General features: G+C 30.8%; 1 protein-coding gene across 4 annotated transcripts in view; it reads left to right on the top strand.

The window, feature by feature from the left end:
* The window catches only part of LOC142318975 (facilitated trehalose transporter Tret1-like), a 230,986-nt gene that overhangs the window by 14,575 nt on the left and 193,095 nt on the right, over window positions 1–23,316 (top strand). Inside the window, exon 1 of one of the 4 annotated variants that reach the window (XM_075355713.1) lies at window positions 5,706–5,725. The exons of 1 other annotated variant lie outside the window; for it this stretch is intronic. Coding sequence is in view for 2 of the 3 variants with exons in the window: in XM_075355710.1 (XP_075211825.1) it covers window positions 10,646–10,677 (32 nt within the window). In the remaining variant the exon portion in view is untranslated. Of the gene's footprint in view, window positions 1–5,705; window positions 5,726–10,409; window positions 10,678–10,784; window positions 10,817–23,316 lie in introns of those variants that run through there. 2 more of the 4 variants (XM_075355710.1, XM_075355709.1) reach the window with 2 other exon arrangements.

Raw genomic sequence — 23,316 nt, 5'->3', positions numbered from 1 at the left:
GGATGACGATGTAGGATATTCAAGATGTCCGGACGAGGCCTACAACGAAGGCAATAAGCTGAGTTATTAAATCACCGATGCAAATGTCTACCGAGGCATTTGCATCGGTGGCATCCCAACGAGGCCAGGCTATTACTATGAGATGTAAAAGTGTGTACTATGCGATAGACGACTCCCGTTAAAGCCTAACAGGGCAAGGAACCGGGGCGGGGGTGGCAACCGGAATGTCACTCGGTGGGTGTCTTCCCCTACGGGTTTGGGATGGTCTTTCCTGTGTCGTGGTTTTGTTGTTCTGGTGTTATGAGATTTGATGTTTCTGTAGTGTTTTGCTTATTTAGTTTTATTTTTATTTCTGTGTTATGTTGTAGTTGCGTGTTAAACTCGACTTCTAACCTATCGGGTAGGTAGTTGCGTTTTTAATTTCAGTTCCTTCATGTAACTCAGTTTTTTTAGAGACTCAACGTAGTTGTGTTTTGTTTTAACGAGTTCATTTCCTAGTAGTACACCGATGGGAATATCACATGTATTCGCAACGGTGACATCTTGACTGAAGCAAAAAGAAGGCTGAGAGATGCCTTTTACCGGGGTTCTGAAGGTGACCTCTGGTAAAGCCTATAAGGACTAGGTACGGAGGTGGTGTTATGAAACTGCCATATGGAGGGTGTCTTCCCCTATGGAGTCAGGATGTATAAATTAATTATCTAGTTTCAATATGAACTAATTTACCTTCATAATAAAAGATAATTTTTGTTGCATTATTGTTCTACGTCGTAATGACAAGTATTCCCATTTTATAAATTTACCTACGGCTAACCTTGAATAAAATTCCACTATTACGATCACCCTTCCCTTTAACACTAACTTTTTTCTTGCCATCGGTTGTCTTTTTTCTCTCAAAGCCCTTTAAATTAAGTCTAAAAGGAAGAATTATTTTTGAAATATTTTCTTTTATGTGATCCAGAAAAAGATTTTGATGCATTCTGTTGCAAATTAATAAATTATTTTTCATACGAAGTCATTAAATAATGTTCATCATTTCCTCATGTATTGAAAAATGATCGAACGTCTCTTATGTCTACCGATAACCTTTAGTAGTTAGACAAAATGTTGAAAACCTTTAAAGGGTGCTAAAAGATTACTATCGGATTTAGAACGCGTTTTTTTAAATAAGAAAACCTTAATAAAAGTGCATATTATATTCGATATAATACGCTATAAAATAGTAGACATACGTTTTTTTTTTGTTTTTTTTTATTAATTGACAATTATTGTACGAAGAATCTCATTTTATGTATTTTATCATTGTTATTAAAAATATTAGACATTATAATATAAAAGTAAAATAAAAATTTTTGTTTCTAAACTAAATAAGTAAAATTTGATAACAGAACTCTTAATTTACATAGTCAGATGGTAACGATTACTAAATATACTCTTGGGAAATTTATACGAACATCGAATGATTATCTGAGCTTACTGCTAATTCTAGAGTCCTTAAATAAGAAGAAAATAGATAAAGCGAAGTTATATTTTACTTTAAGCCTACTTATTATGATAATTTAAGTCCATAAACTTAATTTGAAAACTTATTTTAACCATATTAATAATTATTCTATAATCTAGATAACGGATATGATTTATCATAATCGTAATTAGCGTTAATTAATTAATTTATCATCGTTTGAAGGATAAAAATACAACATTATCTACGTCGAGGATTCACTAAACTACCCAAAAAGAGCTTCATTTTTCTCGATTTAATCGTGCGACTTAAATAGCTTTTCAACTCTGTAACCGATATAATGAGCGACGTAGATGTCATTTCTTTGTTAGGTAGTTCAAACTTGCTGAATTTTTAATAGAACTGTACATTAAACAGGGGAAACCTCAATTATCGTTAAAGACTACATTATGAATAAAGTTGAACCGAATATTCTTAAAATTAAATAATTTCCAATATTGTGTGTAGTCTAAAAGTGACAGTATTGTTGGTAATTTATAAATTTCCTTCTGGTTCGTTAAACCTTTCTACTTAAACTATCTGAAACTATTTATAAAATTTCTAATAAATTCAAAGTTGTAGGGTGTGGTTATTTTAATGAACTTTCTAGATAATTCTATTTTTGTGAAGAATGTATTGAAATTGAATTAGCAGGTTAAATATTTCGATCGACCAGTCAACCTCAGTAATTTTGTGAACAGACAATCTGTATAAATAAAAATGTAAATGTTCATTTGTTCAAAATTTTAAATCTCCGAAATTTCTTCACCGATTGCTTTGAAATTTTGACACAACATTTGAATACGCGCGTGATTTTGTGTACCTACTATTTATATACCTAATATGTCACACCTGTGGCAGGTAAAAACATGCTTTTTTTTTAAAAAACACGCATCTGTTGGATGTAAAAGCAACACACGCTATGCTAAATATTTTACGATTCCATATCAGTGTTTCCGATATGTGTGTCCGCTATAGACTAAAAAACTACTGGACTGATTTACGTGCGGGAGAAAGGGAAAAATCGAAAAAGGTAAAACGGAAAAGGGGAAAATGGAAAAAAGAAAAAGTGGAAAACGAGAAAAAGGAGATGCAAAGGGAACAAGGGGATGAGAAACGGGAAAAGGAAAATGAGAAAATAGGGGAAAAGGAAAGAGAAACGGAGGAAAAGGGAAAATAGGAACATGAAAATGAGGGAAAGGAAGAAGGGTAAAAGGAAAAAGAGAAAGGTTAAATTTTGTGAAGTTCCGTAATGTTCATTTTGTTAATTTTTTATCAAACTTTCAATTGTGTTCATTTAATCTATATATATACTCAAACTAGCAACAGCGAAGCATTGGCGGATCTGCTAGTACTTTTATAAATTTACCTAAAATATAATTTCAGACCCTTTTATGCCTTTCATATCGCAAATATTAAATTGCAATAACATCATATATTAATGAAAACATTCTGCGAGATAATAATTACTTTAATTTTTTTAAAAGGCGATCAATAAAGAATCAGTTAGAAATTTGAGAATCTTGTTTTCACGAAAAAAATTTTGAAAGTAATAACAAAATTAACTTGGATGAAAAATCTAACAATATCTTAATTCGTTACGGAAGGCTTTTTTATGCTCTTAAATATAAAAACGTATGGGTTACTAAAAGAGTTGTAATTCTAGCTCTACGCTAATAAATCTGCGAAAAATATCTAAATATATTACTTTCCCGTCTAGAGCTATAGCTCTAAAAGGGAAAGTATTGTTAGTCGGTCAAATTTGGGCATTTGCGGTTTTCTCCAAATGTTGATGTTTTTTTCCCTTTCTTTAAACTTCGGGACCACTGTTAATTACTGCTTCAGAGAATGAGATGAATGACAATTTTTGTAGCGGACGTTTTGACACCTAAGAAATCAAAAAACCCGATGGAAATTTTCCGTACGTACCTATGTGCGTTCGGTATCTCGCATCTTATATCTCCAGAATTATTGGATCTATTTTGACCAAATTTAGTCAGATTACTTCTGTATATGGGGGCATTGATACCGTTAAATTTTCAATTTAAAAGCTCAAGGTGGCGAGGCTGTAGAGCAAGGTCAGTCTAAGTATTTCGAGATTTAACCTCAGGTCTTATTTTTCTTAACACATTTGTTAACAATTAAAAAATAATATTTGAAAAAAAATTTTCAAAAACGCAATCAACTTCGCCCCACAAAATGCTTTAAACTAATGACTAAGTGGTATACTGCGTCAATAGTGTACCCCTTATCTTCAGAAGAAGCTCTAGTGTAGCGCTAATGAAATACGGTATGCGCGCGCGCTTTAGTTAGAATCTCTGAATTAAACAAAAAATATTATATTTAAATAAAATTATAAATATTTCAAATTAAGTTGTGTGTGTAAGCCGTGCATCAGAAAAAAGTTACGTGACCGCGAATCCTACAACTGAGAGGCCAGCTTTTTTTCTGACAACTTCAGAATTATTTTAAAAATTACTTATGAATTTACGCTAAAGTAATTCGTACTTCTAAAAGATTTTATTATGATAATTTAATATCTGATTGAAACAATATATCTAAAACTATGTGGGCAGTTATGAAAAGTGAAAGTGATTTGGAAATAAAACATAACAACCAAGTGATAACTTCATAAACAATTTGATGTGTATACCACATGACTTTCTTGTACGCCTATTAAATTATATATACACATTTTTTTAAAATGAAAAGTATATAACATTTTATTTCATTAATAACTTCTGATATCTTTTCACTTTTGTTTCTTATTGTTATTATTGAATTATTATTTATTGTAAAAGTTTTTTTACAATCAGAAGTTAATAATTATTAATAAATCAATATATTTAAATTAAAAAAAAAAAAGTTAAAAAAGGAGATGTAGCATCCCGTTGAAAGATCCAGATATTTCATTAATTAAAATGTTATTTGGCTATAACTCTGGAACCAATGAAAATAAGTACCATTTATAATATATCGTTGAAAAGCTCTCAATGAGGGCGTACTACTGCAGTTGAGAAAAAATCCAAAATCCAAATTCTTTTTGATTTTGGGGTTTTTTGGACACTTTTTGTCCAGTCGATTGCAATCGAAAGGGGAGGTGCACAACTAGATGTTACAGTAGTCCTAAATCCAAAATTTCAACATCCTACGGCTAATCGTTTTTGAGTTAATGCGAGACACATACGAACGTACGTACAGACAAACGTTACGCTGAACTAGTCAAAATGGGGAAAATTCCGTTGAAATCTGAAAACCGAAATTTTTTCGCTGTCACAATACTTCCTTTACTTCGTACAAGGAAGTAAAAATACAGCAGGACTTAGTTTCTCATCTGAAGTATAAAATAGCATCTTAGAGCTCCTCAAGAGTTTTTAAGATATAAAAATCGGTTATCAGATCATTTTTTGGCACCCATAAGTATGAATCGTTTCAACCAATATTTGAGAAATTAAATTTTTTAACTTATTTTTGTCTTTATATTAATGAATGTAAAATATTTGGTAAAAAGAGCGGTCACTGACTTATTCTTGAAAAACATCAATACCCACTCCTACGAAAACAGATAATTGAATTGTTTTGGTTTACTTAACACAATACTTAGGCTTAAAATATTTCTTAAATAATAGAAATAAACAAAAATTTATTGAATGTAATTTATAGTAAATCCTTTAGTTTTATCGCTAATTATAAGTAGCCTAATTATCAATGTTGACTCGCGTATAGGAACTGTTGAACTGCAGCACCTCCCCATTCCAATTGACATTATCGGTGAAATTTAATATAATGAGTCATTTTTTTAAATTCATCCTTTATACTTGTACAATATATAATCCTTAAGCTTAATGTCAGTAGCCATCCCCCAGTTTATGAAAAAGATGCAAAATATTTGTATGGAACTGTGCGCTTCACAGTTCCAGCGGCATGGTGTTTGGCTGTTGTGCGCATGCGCATATAGGAAGCTGCACGCAAGGCTGCGAAGGAGATAGAGCAGTGTCGCTCTCGTAGTGCTGACCCTGGCGTGCTGATGGAAGGTAGTTTTTTTTTACTCCGCGTGTGTATGGAACGTACGGTGTTTGTTACCTTTTCTAGTTTAGGCGGCGGAAAGAACATGAAAGCGATTTAGTTGTTTTTTCAGTAGTGTTTAGAAGATGGCGGAAAGCAAGGGCTCTTTGATTGCCAAATCTATCCAAAAATACGTTAAAAAGAAGGGGGAAAGAGAAGGTAATTAATAAAAATTAATTATATATTTGTTTCTGTGTATATTGAAATTTAAATTAAGAATCGTTGGAATATAATGTTTTTAAGCAGACATTTTATTAAGTTATTATCTAATAATGACTAAAAAATTGACATTTTATTATTTATTCGGTTAAACCGAATACGGTGTACCATATTCTTGAATGTGATAAAGTATAGAATTATTATCCTGCTTCCAGCTATTCTATTTGATTCATTTCTTTTCGGTTCTTTTATTTTACAAAAAACTTTAACCATAGCTTTGAAAAGACCCAGAAAATAATTTCTTGGAACAGCACCCCCACTAACTTTAGCTATGAGCCCCCACTGCTAATTGTGCTTCCGTTGTTATGTTTCATAAAATAACGAACCATTTTAAGAAGTACTCCCACCAATTTATTTAAAATACAATTATAAGCTTTTCTTATATAGAATTCATTATTATTATAATCGATAATAATACATTATATAGATCACACACCGTTCAAAGATTATAAAATTTTAAATACAGTAACATATATTTATAAGATAACAAATAGATGCGATTATTTAAATAACTATTTATTTAAATTATAAACAGATAAAATAATATTAAAAAAAATAAATTAAGTATACAAATGATAATACATTATATGAATTTTTAAATAATACCGATTAAAATATTTGTTTTAAGTTTTGATTTCTCTGCATCTCGTTTTATATGTGTATAAATAATTGCAGAAAATAGTTTTCAGTAATGCCTTTTGAATTGTGTACATTACAAATTAAATATAAATATATAAAAATTCAATATAATTTATAATTAAATATATTTTATATAAATATTCATTTGTATATTTATTAGTATACTTCATAGTATTTACACACTTCATTTGTATACTTAATTTATTTATTTTAATATTATTTTATGTGTTTATACATTAAATAAATAGTTATTTAAATAATCGCATCTATTTGTTATCATATAAATATTTGTTACCGTATTTATGTTATAATCTTTGAACGGTTTGTGATCTATATAATGTATTATTATCGATTAGAATAAAATATTTAATTTCAGTCACGACAGAAGCTATTATTTCCGATTATTAATATTGCCATTTTACGTTATTTCAACACGAATTATAAATAATATAGGGGCTGAAAGTAGTTGTAGAAGATAGAATTTACATATTTTTCTTCTTTTTTTTTTTTTAAGAAAATTATTTTTACTTGTATGAAGTACAAGTAAGTAAAAATAATCGGCTGTACTGTAGTATCTAATGACAATACAGTACTGTAATGACGAAAAATTTCGGTTTTCAAATTTCAACGAAAAAATTCATTTTGACCATCCCTGAATCCATTTTGACTAGTTTCGGCTTGACGCCTGTTCGTACGTACATATAAAAATACCTATTTTATTATTTATTTATTTATTTTGTTTTTATTTTATATATAAAAACATAATATATAAAATAAATAGTATGTTATAAACGAGTACGTATGTATCTCGCATAACTCAAAAACGATTAACCTAGGATTTAGGACTGTTGTAACATCTAGTTGTGTACCTCCCCTTTTGATTGCAATCGACTGAATTAGAAGTGTCCAAAAAATCCCAAAATCCAAAAGAAATTTGGATTTTGGACTTTTTCTTATCTGCATTAGTAAGCCTTCATTGAGAGTTTTTCAACGATATATCATAAGTGATACTTATTTTCATTGGTTCCAGAGTTATAACCAAATAAAATTTTAATTAATGAAATATTTGGATCCAATCCAAGGGGAAGGCAGTTCGATTCCGAGTTCATATACATTTTTTTAAACTTTTTTTAGATATATTGATTGATTTATTAATAATTATTAACTTCTGATTGTAAAAAACGTTTTTACAATAAATACCGTATTTATTCGAGTACCCCCGCACTTTTTTTCTTGGAATTGAAGAGAAAAAATAAGGGTGCGGGGCTTACTTGAAACATAATCTTTAGTCAGGATAATTTATGTAAAGTAAACGTTTTCTTAGAAGTACCTATATTCAATCACATAAATATAGTTACATTAGGCTTTCGTTTATCAATACCGGATGCTGCTTATGCACAATACATCCTTAATTATTAACATCCTGTTCATATTATCGATAGGAACGATGTTGCAGTATTTTTATAAAACTGATTCATTCTGTATAGGCTGTAGCCGGTACTAATGACACTACAGTATCGGTTACCCATCGTCGTCTTGTCTATTCGCCATAGTCATTGTACTGTTTGTATATGTGGATGGTTATGTACATTTTATCTGTTTAGTTTATCTTGTAAAGTTTAATACGGTGATTTATTTTAATTACGGCATTAAAATGAGTACAAAATGTTAGCGTCTACGATCTTTTACACTAAATGAAAAACTGCGCGTTATATAAGAGCCTGGAAAATTTGGAAATTGAGTGGCAGGAAGAAAATTTGACGTAGATGAAAGCTGCATTCGAGACCGGCGTAAGAAGAAATAACTTCTGGTGAAAGGCACTGGTAATAAAAGGGCTTTTCGTGGCTTAAAACCAAAATACACAGACATAGAAAAAAAATTGTACGACTTTGTTATGGAAAAACGGAAATGCGGTTATGCTGTCACGACAGAAATGTGTCAATCATATGCTCGTGAAGTTGCTAAATCGTTGAATAAAGTTGATTTTAAAGCATGCCGTGGATGGACAACACGATTTTTTGCACGAAATGATTTGTCAATAAGACGAAAGACGACCATTTGTCAACGACTTCCATACGCTTATGAACAAAAAATTGTACATTTTCACGAATGCATAATAAATCTTAGAAAAGGTAACGGCTATTTGCCTTCTCAAATAGGAAATGATCAAATCCCCGTATATTTTGAAATGCCATTTGACAAAACCGTAAACAAGAAAGGTGAAAAAATTGTTACGATTCCGACTGATGATAATAAAAAACCAAGGTGTAGTGTTATGCTTTTCATTACTTCTGATGGATCAAAATTACCTCCGTACATTGTTTTTAAAAGAAAAACTCTTCCTACCGTACAGGTAAATAGAGTTATTATCAGAGCACAGGAATCAGGTTGGATGGACGAAACCTTAATTTTAGATCGGATCAGGTGTGTATGGCAAAAGCGATCAGGAGAGTTACTTAATAAAAAAAAACCGGTATGGTAGTAATGGATAGTTATCGGTGGCATATCACGGACAAAGTGAAATACAGTTTAAAAAAGGGTATGACAGACCAAGTAATAATTCTAGGCGGATTAACATCTCTATTGCAACCACTATGTCTGCATTAATAAACCGTTCAAATCTGCATTAAAACAACTGTACAGTAAATGGATGGCTGATGAAAATTTCTTTCTCACGCCTAGGAAGAATCAAACGCCCAGATTTTAACCGGATTTGTGTTTGGATAAAAGATGCTTGGGAAGGTATTTCCACGGAATTGGTAAGGAAAAGTTTTAAAAAATGCGGAATATCTAATGAATTTGATGGTAGTGAAGCGATCACCTTTGGCAGAGCGACGTGGAGACTACCGTAACTCTTCTACAGATATTGACAGTGATTAATTAAAAATAAAATCCCATATTAAAAAGTGTATTGAAATTATCCTTTCTTTTCGTTTTTGGTCTACTGATTCTGAACTAAACTAGTACTTACGGTAAGTAATTATTAATGTTGTAATTTAAATGAACGAATTAAATGCTTTACTTTCTGAATATTTACGTATGTTTTTATCGTATCTGTTTTTATCATATTTTTTTAGATTTTCAGTACGGAAAATCGAGGTCCAGGGCTTATTCGGTGGCGGGAGGTACTCGAATAAATTCATTCTGTATAGGCTAAATTATAGTATAGGATAAATTCAGCCTATAGCTAAATTCAGCTGTATAGGATAAATTCAGCCTGTATAGGCTGTATGGTAATTGAATTACCATTTTACGGTAATTCAATAGTAACAAAAAATATATATATGAAAAAAAATCAGAAGTTATCAGTGAAATAAAATTTTAAGTACTTTTCATTTTATTTCAAGAATTTTTTAGAGGTTAATAATTATTAATAAATCAATATATTTAAATTAAAAAAAGTTAAAAAAATATATGTATCTATCTATATGAAGTGGGTTCAAAACGGTGTTCATGGTTATGAATCCGACACGTTCTCACTTACACCACATAACTACTTGAGCGTGAAACAAGATTAATATATAAACTTATTAGCTTATATTTTGTTTAAATTCTGATAAGAACACCGCAAAAAAAAGTGATGCAATGTGGTGTCCACCACAATGCAATTGTGTAACTTCCACTTTATTAACGAATTGGAGGATCGTATCTCAAATGAAATAAGTTTAAATGAAGTGCATAAAAAAATGTGTATATGTAATTTAATTGAGAGAGGTACAAGGAAATCATGTGGTGTACACATCAGATTTTCTTTTATTTATAAATCGTATTTTTTTTTCAGTCGTTTAGCGAGTTACATAATTGTTATTAAACAACAGAAATAAGTAAATAAAAATTATCGTATTTAGATTCAAATATATTATTATATTTGCATTTCATAGAGGAGGTTCAGCTAAGAAAATTTATCACCTGCATTTTATCCGGACAAGTGTCCCCACCACAAACTAATCTTATAGAAAAGACTGTTACAAGCTTGCTCGCTGGCAATTGTTATTCTTACAAGTGAGCTAGCGGGACCAGTTACTTGCTGTTTGATAGTCGGTCGGTCCGTGTAGTATAAATCAGTCTTCATCTTATAGTAATCGGTTACAGTGTTTGTTTTTTAAACAACGTTTGTTATTTATTCTTTCTTTTTTATATTATAAAACCAGTAGAAAAATATTAACAATATATTCGTCATCCACATAGTTTATTGTAATTTTTAGCCGCGCCTAACTTGTGATGGCACAACTCCAACATCCGTCTGATCTCAGGTATGATTTAAAAAAATAAAAGAAATTACTGACCTTAATTTTATAAAATTATTCCTTTAAGTTGTGATTAAATTGTTTTGTTATTGCAATTTTAAGTCGTGATGTATTTTTTTTTAATAATTATGAACAACTTATTCAGGTATTTTATATTTTTGTTTTATTTTAAGATAAAAATTATTTTAGTATTCATTATAATAAATAAATGAAAAAATCCACAATTTTATCGTTATTTATTTTATTATTCGGAAGAAAACAATAAATACATAAATCAAATTGTAAATTCAATTATAATAAATAAAATAAAATATTTTGTTATGGCGTAACGTATAATTTACAAGCTATTCTTAATATAAAGTATACTGAATAAATAATCGGTTACAAGATACATTACAAAATGAAAACATTACTGATTCTTTTACCAATAAAAAGTAATACAGTACATGAAATATTGACGTTTGTAATTGATTGTTTTTTTACCGTTACTATATTCTTTTTTAACGTGTAATAAATATTTTTAAACACTTTATAAGTGTTCATAATGTTGATGGCAATAAATAATAAGATGACAAGAGAGTTCTTAATTGTATTTTTCGATATTTTACGAAGTATATTTTTATATACCGTTCAAAATATTTTTATTAATGAAATAAGAATTTTTTATATTAATCTCTTACTAAAATGAAAACATCTAAAGTTAAGCATTTACACATAAAAACCGAAGTTTTAACTCAAAGTATGACGGCAACGTATAGGATTCATTTTGAAAAAACAAATAAATGCTATACCGCAATATTTCATATGAATTTTATATTTACCTTATATGTTTAATAAATGTTTTGTTAATTAGTTTTTCTTCTCTCTCAAAACGAGTATTTGTTTGTAAAGATTTTCATAATATATATATATTTATTTATTTATACACGTGGCGCGAGTGGTAGCGTCTCGTCCTTTCATCCGGAGATCCCGAATTCGAATTCCAGTCAGGCATTGTATTTTTTATACGCTACAAAATTCCATATCCCACGCACAAGCTTCAAGCTTATGAGGCGATATCATTAAGAAAAAAACAATAATAATAACTTATATATTTCTGAAAACATTTTATTAATTTGCAATGTTAAGGGTTAATACAACAACGTATAATGTAAAACTCTATTGGTTTTAATAGTAATAGCTTGTTTCAATCAGCGAAACAAACACAATTCAAATTAAGTTACACAGATTTTGTATTTAACTGTAGTAGATCAAATAAATAGAATATCCCGTCAATATAGAAATTTTATTTGGAAACTAGTTACCCTCTGTAGTTGAAAAAAATAACTGTTTTGAGGTTTTCCAGCCTATTTTAACTACTTGTAAAAAGACTTCATTTTCCTTTTAGTTATTCAAAATATTTTACCCTTGTATGTGTTTATTATTTTTTTACAGTTAATTTAGTACGTTACGTACATCATTTTTTAATAATTTGACTGCCACGCTGATTTTTCGAGCCTTTTTTATCTGGCCATGAGATCTCGATCGGAGTCTCATGTAATATCAACATTAGGGCGTGAGATTCCATTTAGAATCTAACGTTCAATTAATTTTTAGGCCACGAAGATTCCGAAGGATATCTCATTTTACATGCTTTTCATTGTATCCTACATATATTCTAACTTAAAAACTGATATACTTAGCAGTTTTATACGTTAACTTTTAACAGATTTAATCTTTTTTTTATTAGGAATTTAATATAAATTTTAACGTTTAAATTTAAGTTTTTACTATTTAAAAAGTTGAAGGAGTTTTAAGCTAAAGAGTCGTATTGCACATTAAAATGTCCCATCAAATTTGGAAGAAAATATGTTCAGTGATAATCCAAGCGTGCATACTAAGTGCTTTGTATGTTCTATCGTGTGTTGTAAAACTGTTTTCTTTGCCTTGTTTTTTTCTCTTTTTTTATGAAACGTAAATTAAAAATAGACATTTATCTTTCAGTTTTATTTATTAGTTTGTTATAATTATTATTACATAGCCTATCTTTATACATTTTATATTTTTCTCATATCTTAATTTTCTTTTTTATTTTTGAATAAATTAGTTTTTTAATTTTATGAAACAAATTATATTTTGATAACTTTTTTCTGTAAGTAATTATTAGTTTTTTTTCTTTTTTTTTTGTCAGTACTTATTTTTAAAACCCGACCTGTTACATATTTCATCTAGCAAGATTTTATAATTTGTAGTTTATATTTTCCAACCCTTTTTAAATATTCCTAATGTACATGACTGAAAATCCTTAATTGTATTTTTTAATATCAAAAATCAGCTGTTAAACGACTGATTTGCGACAACTGTTATCTTAAACAACTAATTTAAATGTAATCTTTTAAATTATGATCTTTTCAGAACAAAAAAGTCCGTTTGTGGTAAAAAATTGGAAATATTTTTTCTGTAAAGAAACATTACAGATTGGAAAACTTGCATAACGTGATTATAATGTAAGTTATAAAATTACAGCAAATTAAACTTCGTATTTTCCGTTGGAATTATTAGAATTTTCATAAGAAGTGTTAAATTACTACAGTTAAACTTCTACAAAACGGAACTTCCAAAAAACCTCATCAAAACGTACGGTTTCTCAAGTCCAAATATATTTCTATAGAAATTAATCTCTTCAAGACGGAATACTCCGCAATACGGAAACGGAAAGGAAACATAGATTTTATTTTTAATTTTACGTATTAATCTTGTTCCATAACACGGAAAGGAAATAAAAAAAAAAAGATTGTATATTCCCACGATTTGTAAATTATAAATCCATTAGATTATTATTACAATACAGTACTGTAACTGTTGTTTATCTAATTATACGCCGTCACATTCTTGGCTCAAACTGAAAACAAGGAAAAGACAGTAAACAAAATTAACAGTTTCGGAAAAGCACTGGGTATGGTCACACAGCTGGCAGAATTTGCAATTCGCATAAACAGCGATGATTTACGACAGAATATATTAACCGCTAGAAATATCGAAAACGAAAGTTCCAAGAGTAAATTATTGAAACAGAACACCGTACTTGATTATTTTAGAAAATGATTTTATTTTAGAATTAGGGTTAGATCATGTTATGTTTTCTAATTAAATGTAACTTTTAAATGAAAAATTACTAATAATTTTTAAAAATTGGTGGTTAATGTTCTCTATATGCAGTATAATTTCCGTATTATTCCAAACGTTTATCCTTGTCTAACTTCATTTTACATTTGTATAATTCGTAGGACAGGACCTCACGATAAATTAGCTCGATTTTTAAAAACTCTGCAAGACGGAAACCTCTTCAAAAAGGAATTCTTACTCGGTCCCGTCAGATTCCGTTTTGGCGAGGTTTTACTGTATATAAATAGATATATAGTAAATAACTGACCCAGCGGGCTTGTCTGATGGTGAATTTGTAATCGCAAATCGACTGATTTCGAAGTTGATAGCCCTAAGGTTCAAATCCTAGTAAAAGTAGTTACTTTTAAACGGATTTGAATACTAGATCGTGGATATCGGTGTTCTTTGGGGTTTTTTCGTTTTTATTTTTCAACCTTCAGGACCACCGTTAGTTAGGTATTGCTTCAGAGGATTAGATAAATAACAAGTAGCGTGTGAAAAATGCCATGCGGGATTCGAACCCGGGACCTCCTGACCAAGATGCTACCACTAGCACCACAGAGGCCGGCTTTTTTTCGTTCTAGTTCGTTCGTTTAAGTTAATTCCGTTTAGGTAGTTTACCTTGCGAGCTAATTTTTTTACTCATGATTTTATATACTGTTACTTTTTTCTGTTTAATTTAATTTAACGTTCTGTTCGCGTTTATTAACGTTTTGTTGTTGTTTAAGCTAATTACGGTGTTTATCTTTTATTTATATAAAATTAGCCTACGGTTGTTAAGCGTGATTTACCTTAGCAACACATCTGTTATACTGTTGCTTGGTAGTTGGATTTCAATTAACCATACATCTCAGGAACGGTCGACCCGAGACTGTGTACAAGAGTACATTTCATTTACTTTCATACATATCGTCTTCATTCAACCGCCGAAGTAATACCTTGCGGTGGTTCCGAAGGCTAAACAGAAAAAGAAAGAAAGATAGTAAATAACTGAATTAATTCAACTATATACTGTATTTTTCATCAACCGTTTAGAATTCTCTCTCTTTCACTCTCTCCCACTGTCTCTCATATTGCCCAAAATAAGTTGTTAGATAATTTTTGAATAACTTGCTTTATCTCATTCCACTGTAAATTTTAAATTAGGCTCTTCATTCTTAAATAAATAAGTTATTTTATAAGGAACAAAAAATTGTTTATCCTTACTTATTTACTAACTTAGCCGGTTTTATAAGAGAATAATTTTTTATCAAGAATTTTTCAATTAGAAATTCTGAAGAATAAAGTTTTATAGATAAAAAAACAGAAATAATAAAAGTAAATAAATTGTTTTTAAAGGTTAGGATTTATTTTTCTTCTTTTTTTTAACTCTTAATAAAACGTAAATTTCACGTGTTTATTTATTGATTATTGTAATTATATATTAAATTAATATATGTAAAATAAATGGAAAATAGAAATATAAAACGATTATTAATTATTAAACCATTTTTGTTTAGAATCATGAACAAAAAAATTCATTTTTTTTTAAATTAAGTTTTTAAAGGTTTTTCTCGTGACGTTGAATTATTTTTGGTAACTTTAACGGCAAAATTTTACATTATACTTTAAATAAAATCGACGATTTTTTCAATTTTTTTATAAAACAAAAAATCCCAAGTAAAAATTATCGAATAAAAATATTTTTTAGGAGAGAGAATAAATAAATAAATAAAATTTTATGAAAAAATTATAGATATGATTTTTGTCAAAATCATAATCACCTATTAAGAATAGAACAGATAAACAAGTAGCCAGATACACCTTAACAAATAAACTATATTTCGAGTATCAGCGACATGAAAAAAAATTTTATTTTATATTTACTCTCTTAAAATTTTTATAAGTTGTATTTCACTTATAAACTGAAGAATAATACCGTGACTTAGATTTCATTAGTCATTTGATGATAAGCAAAATAATAAGTCACGTTTTCTTCTAATTTTTTTTTTGTTATTTTAATACGTTTTATTGTTCAGATGTAATCTACTTTTCGATTGTTATTAACACTGATCTAATAATTTACAATACGACATTTAAACTGTTGAGTAATGCTACTGCTACAGTAAAATTTAAAAATATATATAAACAATTATTGTAAATGATACGGAATACCTGAATACGTGATCATGTTTTCAGGAGGTAACACTTTTCCTGTTTAGCCTGCGGGAATTACGTTCAGATATTACTTCAGAGGATGATATGTATGAGTGTAAATGAAGCGTAGTCTTATACAGTCTCAGTTCGACCATTCCTAAGATGTGTGGTTAATTGAAACCCAACCACCAAAGAACACCGGTATCCACGATCTAGTCTATATAATATAAAAATGAATGTTTGTCTGTCTGTATGTCTCTTATGCCTTCCTAAACCGTTCGTCCAATAGCGATGAAACTTTGGGGAGTGGTTGGACGAATGCTCGGGAAGGTTTCTGAATTCGTTTGGACCCGCTAGGTGGCGCTGGCGTCGAGATATTTCGAAAAATTATATTTATGGACCGATTTGGTTCATATTCAGAATATGAATATTAGTTACGTGAAAAGAAATATTTTTGCAAAAACTATACTGGTGGGGCCGGTGTCGAGATATTTATGAAACAAATAAACAAACAGACTTTTTTATTCTATATATATATATATAAAAGCCATGTTCGTATGTGTGTCTGCTAAAGATCAAAAAACTAATAAACCGATTTACGCGCGGGCATAAGGAAAAAGGAGAAGGAGAATAAGTGAAAGGTAAAATTTGTGAAGTCAGTGTTTTTAATTTTTATATCAAATTTTCAATTGTGTTCATTTAAACTCTCTCTCTCTCTCTCTCTCTCTCTATATATATATATATATATATATATATAGCAATAGCGAAGCACTGCCGGGTCTGGTAGTATTCTTATAAAAGTAACTGCCTTTACTAGGACTTGAACGCTGGAACTCTCGACTTCCAAATCAGCTGATTTGGGAAGACGCATTCACCATTAAACCAACCCGGTGGATTTTTCAGGAGGTAACTAATCTAACTCGTTTCAGATAGACTAGAAGAGAAATAATTTTCAATATTTTAATGTACTTGGAATATCTGTAGGTTTCTTTCACCGAAATATCTTTCGGTGAATTGAATTCACCGAAAATCAATAAATAAATTAACTTTTGTCGAATAGAAATTCAAAAATTATTATTTTTAGAATACAACTGATTTCGAAATATATGTCCGGGTGGTGAAGAGTTACCGATTCCCTTTCCGCGGATTAGTTGACAGTTCGAGACCAGGTTGTACCAGTTAAATTTTAATACTATCGGTTTTCCTAGATTCTTCCTTCCGGTCATCATACTGTCATTGAATTATAATCAGCAACATGACCTGAATACCTAATAGCGCAACGAAGTATGAGAACATTCATTATACAGACAAGGGATGCAGCTTTCTATGTACATCGATTCTCCTTAAAATATCGGAAGGCTTTCGGAATAACTATCGATTAATCTACTTCAGAAAATGGGTTATTTTATTTAAAAAATATATTTGTTCAGACAACAGGCAAATAAAATAAAAATATCAGGCTTAAAACCTCTTATACAGAAATATATACCCACTTTTTTTCGATTTGATTACCTAAAGATGAATTAGCACAGCTTTAGACTTCTTTCTGCTTTGCCAAAGTTGTTTCATTCTTTCTCTGTATTTTTCTATTCTCTTTTTACTCCATTCTAATTTTTAAAAGTTAAAAATTTGTTAATGCTCAGTTTTTTTTTTAGTACGTACTCATTTATGTACTTTGAAAAAAATATATAAAGTCAAAACATTGCTTATGGTATTAAACAAACATTTATTTTTAAATAATACATGACTCATTTAATAATAATAATGAAATAACATCCGTCGCATGAATACAAGATCGTGATTGGCGTGACTGTCCTACTCACAACTATAAACTTTACAAGTCAGTTAACTTGACTTGCAAAGTTATATTCATTTTTCATCTTATGATGAAATAAGCTTTTAAACGGTTTGTTAGTTAAAAAGTGAACAAAATGCTTTACGTAAATAAAGATCGGTTCTTAACGGTAAATAATTTTTTAAAACATGCTTTCAAACAAATCTAAAAAAAATGAATACATAAAAAAGAGATAATCTTCCATCAAAAAAATTATATGAATAGTTGTCTATTTTCTCAAGACCATAATGAAAAGCATGGGGCACGCTTTCATATTCATTATCTACATAAATGTTTTAAATACGACAAAGATTTTGATGGAAAATGTAAATAATAGCTTCAATATACAATATTTAGTAAATCTCTTTCGATGAACTAAAATTAAGGTGCAAAGTAGAACTGAGGCTTGCTTTCAGTAAACCTCTAACCCTAGAACTGCTTCTAATAGAACTTTAGGAGAACCTATGCTTTTCATTGTGGTCTTGTGAAAATAAACAAATTTATACCAGGTTAAGTCAATTATTATCCGCAATGTAGTTATAAATTTTATCGCAATACAAATAGGAAACTTACATGTACATCATTTTTCAACATAGTCCCCTTGCATTTCAACGCACTTGGTCCATCGTTGCACAGCTTCCTGATGCCCTCATAAAAGAAGGTTTTCGGTTGAGCTGCGAGAAAGGAATGCACCGCTTCTTTCACTGTTTCGTCCGAGGTAAATCGACGGCCCCTTAATGCCTCTTTGAGTGGACCAAACAAGTGGTAATCAGAAGGGGCAGGATCAGGACTATACGGAGGACGAGCCAGTACTTCAAAGTTGAGTTCTGGAGCGTTTCAGCAGTATTTGGACACGTACTGTCGTGCAACAACACAACACGTTTCGATAGCAGTCCTCGGCGTTTGCTTCGAATTGCAGGCTTCAGCATTTCACTGTAACGCGCACTGTTTATTGTCGTGCCCCTTTTCTCATAATGTTCCAGTACTGGGCCTTGTGAGTCCCAAAAAACCGTAAACATTTTCAAACTTTTCCTGCGGACGTTTGGGTCATGAACATTTTTTGCAGGGCGAATTTGGATGTTTCCATTCTATACTCTGCCGTTTACTCTTCGGCTCGTAATGATGGATCCGTGTTTCGTCACCGGTGATGATTGTCTAATATGTCCCGTTCGTTACCATAGCGATCCAAATGTTTTTGACAGATGTCCAAGCGCGTTTGTTTATGGGACCGTGTGAGTTGTTTTGGAACCCATCTTGCACAGACTTTATGAAACCCAAGTCTGTTGTGGATGATTTCGTAGGCAGAACCGTGACTAATTTGCAGACTACGTGCCACTTCATCGATAGTTAGTTACTCGTGTGTCTAAGAAAACCATGTCACATGCACGCTCAATTTTTTCCTCATTTGTGGCGGTAAACGGTCGTCCGGCTCCTTCGTCGTACGTAACACTTGTGCGACCATTTCTGAATTTTTCAATCCGTTCGTAGACACTCCGTTGTGGCAACACACTGTTCCGAAAGTCTTCCATGAATTTCGGCCCCTGATACACCTTCCGACCACAAAAAACGGATCACTGAACGTTGCTCTTCTTTGGTGCAAACAGAAAGCGGAGCATTCATGGTTAACAGCAGGGCAACAATAATGGAACTAACCTAGCAGCATCAAACCTGAACAGACATAACAACAATTAAACCACGCATGCGTCATCTACGCAATACGACAGTACTACCAACATAAACAAAAATATAACTAAATTGCGAATAATAATTGACTCGTACATATTATTTTGTTTAAAACAAAATGATCTTCTATTTATGTGTACTGGGTAATCCATTTTTTTTTTAGATTTGTTTAAAACATGTTTTTTTAATTTTTTTTAAAAATAAGTATAAATCAGACTTCTTTAAATCATGTAACAGTCGGTCGGCTAACCTGCAAATTCGAAGAAAGTTTATATGAATGCTGAAATACTGTCTGTCATACAGTTACTACTGAAGTATTCCTTCTCGAATTACTAACCTGCTCAGAGAATCCCACCGTTAGAAATCATATTAAGAAGAGGTACTTCGTAGGGGAAAGCTCCAACAGTACCTCAAACCCACCTATTTTAGGCCTAGCCTAAAATGACTGTGGACTGTAAGTAATTATAGCCATTTTTTTTTCTCATATAAATATCCTCTTTCCTTCCAAGATTAACTCATATAGACTAGCAGGTAAATTCTGGATCGCTAACCTGATATTTACCAGAAATTCGATACTAGAAAGATAGAACAAAGTAAATCGTTAACGGAATTTTTAATCGGCACCTGGAATAAAATAAAAACGAAGTTTACAATTTCATAATTTGTGTGTGTGTGTGAATTTCATTAAACATAATTATTATGAAAAACAATGTTTTATTTAATATTACTCAGATCAATGAAAAACATAATATAAGAAAAAAGTTGGAATTTTTGTATAGTTATTTAATAAGAATATATAATTTTCTATTTCCTTGTACGAAGTAAAGGAATTTTTGTGATCGCGAAAATTTCCGATTTCCAGATTTCGATGGAAATATCCATTTTGACCAGTTTCGGCATGACGCCTGTACGTAGGTACGTTTGTATCTCGCATAACTCAAACACGATTAGCCGTAGAGGATGTTGAAATTTTGGATTTAGGACTGTTGCAAAATCTAGTTGTGCACATCCCATTTTGATTGCAATCGGCTTGACCAAAAGTGTCCAAAAAACTCGAAATAAAAAAAAAAATTGCATTTTCGAATTTTTCTTAACTGCACTAAAAAGCCTTCATTGAGAGCTTTTCAACGATATATCATAAGTGGTACTTATTTTCATTGGTTCTAGAGTTATAGCCAAATAATATTTTAATTAATGAAGTGTTTGGATCTTAGGAGGAGAAGGCGCATCGATTCGAATGAGAGTTCATCTCTTTTTTTAAGGTTTTTTTTTATATTTTTAACTTTTTTTAAATTTAAATATATTGATTTATTAATAATTTTAACCCGTGAGTGTAAAGGTTTGTAAAATAATTAATAATTCAATAATAAAAATTAAAAAAAAAGATATGAAAAATAAATCAGAAGTTAGTGGAATAATATTTTATGTACTTTTAAAAATGTGTAGATGCTAATTTAATAGGTGTTATTCCGTATGTGTGTATGGAATAGAGTTGGTGAAACATCTGATTATGTAATATTAATGGAAAATTATAATTAAGAATCGTATTTTTTTGTTGGTATTTTCTAATTTAATTTGTGTTTAATTCTATTTAATTATTCTGGAATTTCTGTATAATTTTACATGCGTTAAAATTAACTACAGAGTGACTGAGAACTAAACGCTCACAAGAACAACATGTGAGGCATACATGCCCGATCTTTAATAAATTGCAAAAAATTCTTATCTTTTAGTTCACTACTCCTCTGATATTGTTGGACAATATTCTCCCTAAGTCGGAGTTGATCATCATTTCATTTGTTTTTTGTTCCTAATCATTTAATCGATCTTTGGTTTGATATAATTCTTCTGATTTTAATTTGTGTACACGTTCTCTAGTTTTCAAATTTTCTATCTCTTTATATTCTTCATGCTGTCTTAATCTTTTTATTCTTTCGTTGATCTTAACGTTTTTTTCTCTATATTTATCATTTATCTTAATCGTTTTATTCTTTCTTTGGTTTTAACATTTTTTCCTGTTTATATTTTCTTGATTTGCAACATTTGCTTCCTCTTTTTTCTTTCTTTGGTTTTAACTTTTTGATCTAATAATAGGAATAACAAAGGAACTCTATCTTAATATTTCATGTAAGGTTGTTGGATTAATAATTTTATAGATATTTGTTGTTAATAAAAACTAATATTTCAACAGTTGTGTTACTGCTCCCTTTATTAAAGAATTGGAGGAACGTATCTCACTTTCAAATTAAATAAATCTAAATGAAGTGCAGCAAAAAATGTATACATGTAATTTAATTGGCGTAGAAGGAAGTCGTATGGTGTCCCCATCAGATTTTTATTATAGTATTTTAAAATTCCTTACTTTGGCCGGGAAGTAACCTACCCCTAATGTTAACGAAAAATATGAGTTAGGATATGTGTTTAGAACATACTGTATTTTCGTTGAGAACATTTGGCAATATTTGTTTTATAACGTCACTCATTCTGATTTAAAAGACAGATTTGTTAAAATGGTTGACACGAGTAGTTACAGCGTCGAAGAGCATTACTGACAAGCGAATAGGTTCACAAACGACAACGTACGAATCAAAGAAGCTAATTAGTGATATGTTTTGGCAGCGCTTTAATAAGCCGCCACCACTAAAGCAACAGTGTTAACTTGGAAAAAACAGTGTTAAAGTTAGGCGGCGGAACAGACGAAAGTTAACACGGTTAGAAACATGTCCTGCTGTTTCCATTGAACAATCTCTGATGAAATCAACTCGTAAACGAGTTGATTTCATGGTTGATGGTTAGCTGAACTTCGTATACCTCGGACGACAATGCAAGGTAATATGTAAAAGGACTTGAAAATTAGACCATTTCGTCATATGTTCGTCTAAGAACTGTCAGGTGCAAATATGGAATGTCGCGCTGCATCCTGCCGGTCTTCATTAGAAAAATTCCCGGTTGCAGTGCATTGTGCAAAGGTGTTTTTTACTGACGGATGTGCAATCTGTCTCAGTTCGCGTGCCATAAATGTGTTATTTTGGGCGAAAGAAAATCCTTATTACGCGACAGAGTCGGAAATAAATCCACCGCATTTCATGATACGGACAGCTTGTCATTTGTTTGGTACTTATTTTTTTTTGACAGGCCAGTGAATGCACAAACTTATTTAGAGATGTTGGTGGTACGGTTAATACCACAGCTTCAAGAGAAGGATTTCATAGAACGAGTACGGTTGCAGCAGGATGGAGTACATGTACATTTTTTCTTTATTAATCCACGCGTGTCTAAATGAAAATTTCCAGGACGTTTGACAGGCCGCGGAACTCCAGCGTCACCAGCTTTGTTATCACGGCTACCACGAAGTTCTGATCTCATCACATCAGACAATTCATTATGGGGAATTATCTAGGCACACGTATCTGCACGTCGCTACACCAAAATGAAAAATCGCGTGACGCTGTGAGGGACGCCTTTCGTAACGTAATACCAGAAACGCTCCGTCGCATGTCAGAGAGGGCGTGGCGACGTATATAATTGTGCGTGCAACATGAGAGCGAACACACAGACCTAATCGACCATTAAAATTAATACCTTGTATCAAATGAGTAAATAAAATAATTCATTATTATATCTCATTTTTCATTTATAACTCATTACAAATTTTTATAACTTTACGGGGTACGGTGACTTCCCGGCCAACCTGGATATTAACTTTAAAATAATTATATTAAAACCCGTTCGCTTTGGCAGTGACTTCCCTAATACTCTCCGTACTCAAGATCCATTTAATTAATTCTTGAGTTACGTTGAAGACATTAAAAAATTAACACCATATAAATCATTACACTCGTATAATT

The sequence above is a fragment of the Lycorma delicatula genome, chromosome 2 (assembly GCF_047948215.1).
Source record: "Lycorma delicatula isolate Av1 chromosome 2, ASM4794821v1, whole genome shotgun sequence".
Classification (NCBI taxonomy): Eukaryota; Metazoa; Arthropoda; class Insecta; order Hemiptera; family Fulgoridae; genus Lycorma; species Lycorma delicatula.
Note: the sequence above shows the minus strand (reverse complement) of the source record. Positions and strands in the feature narration are given on the sequence as shown.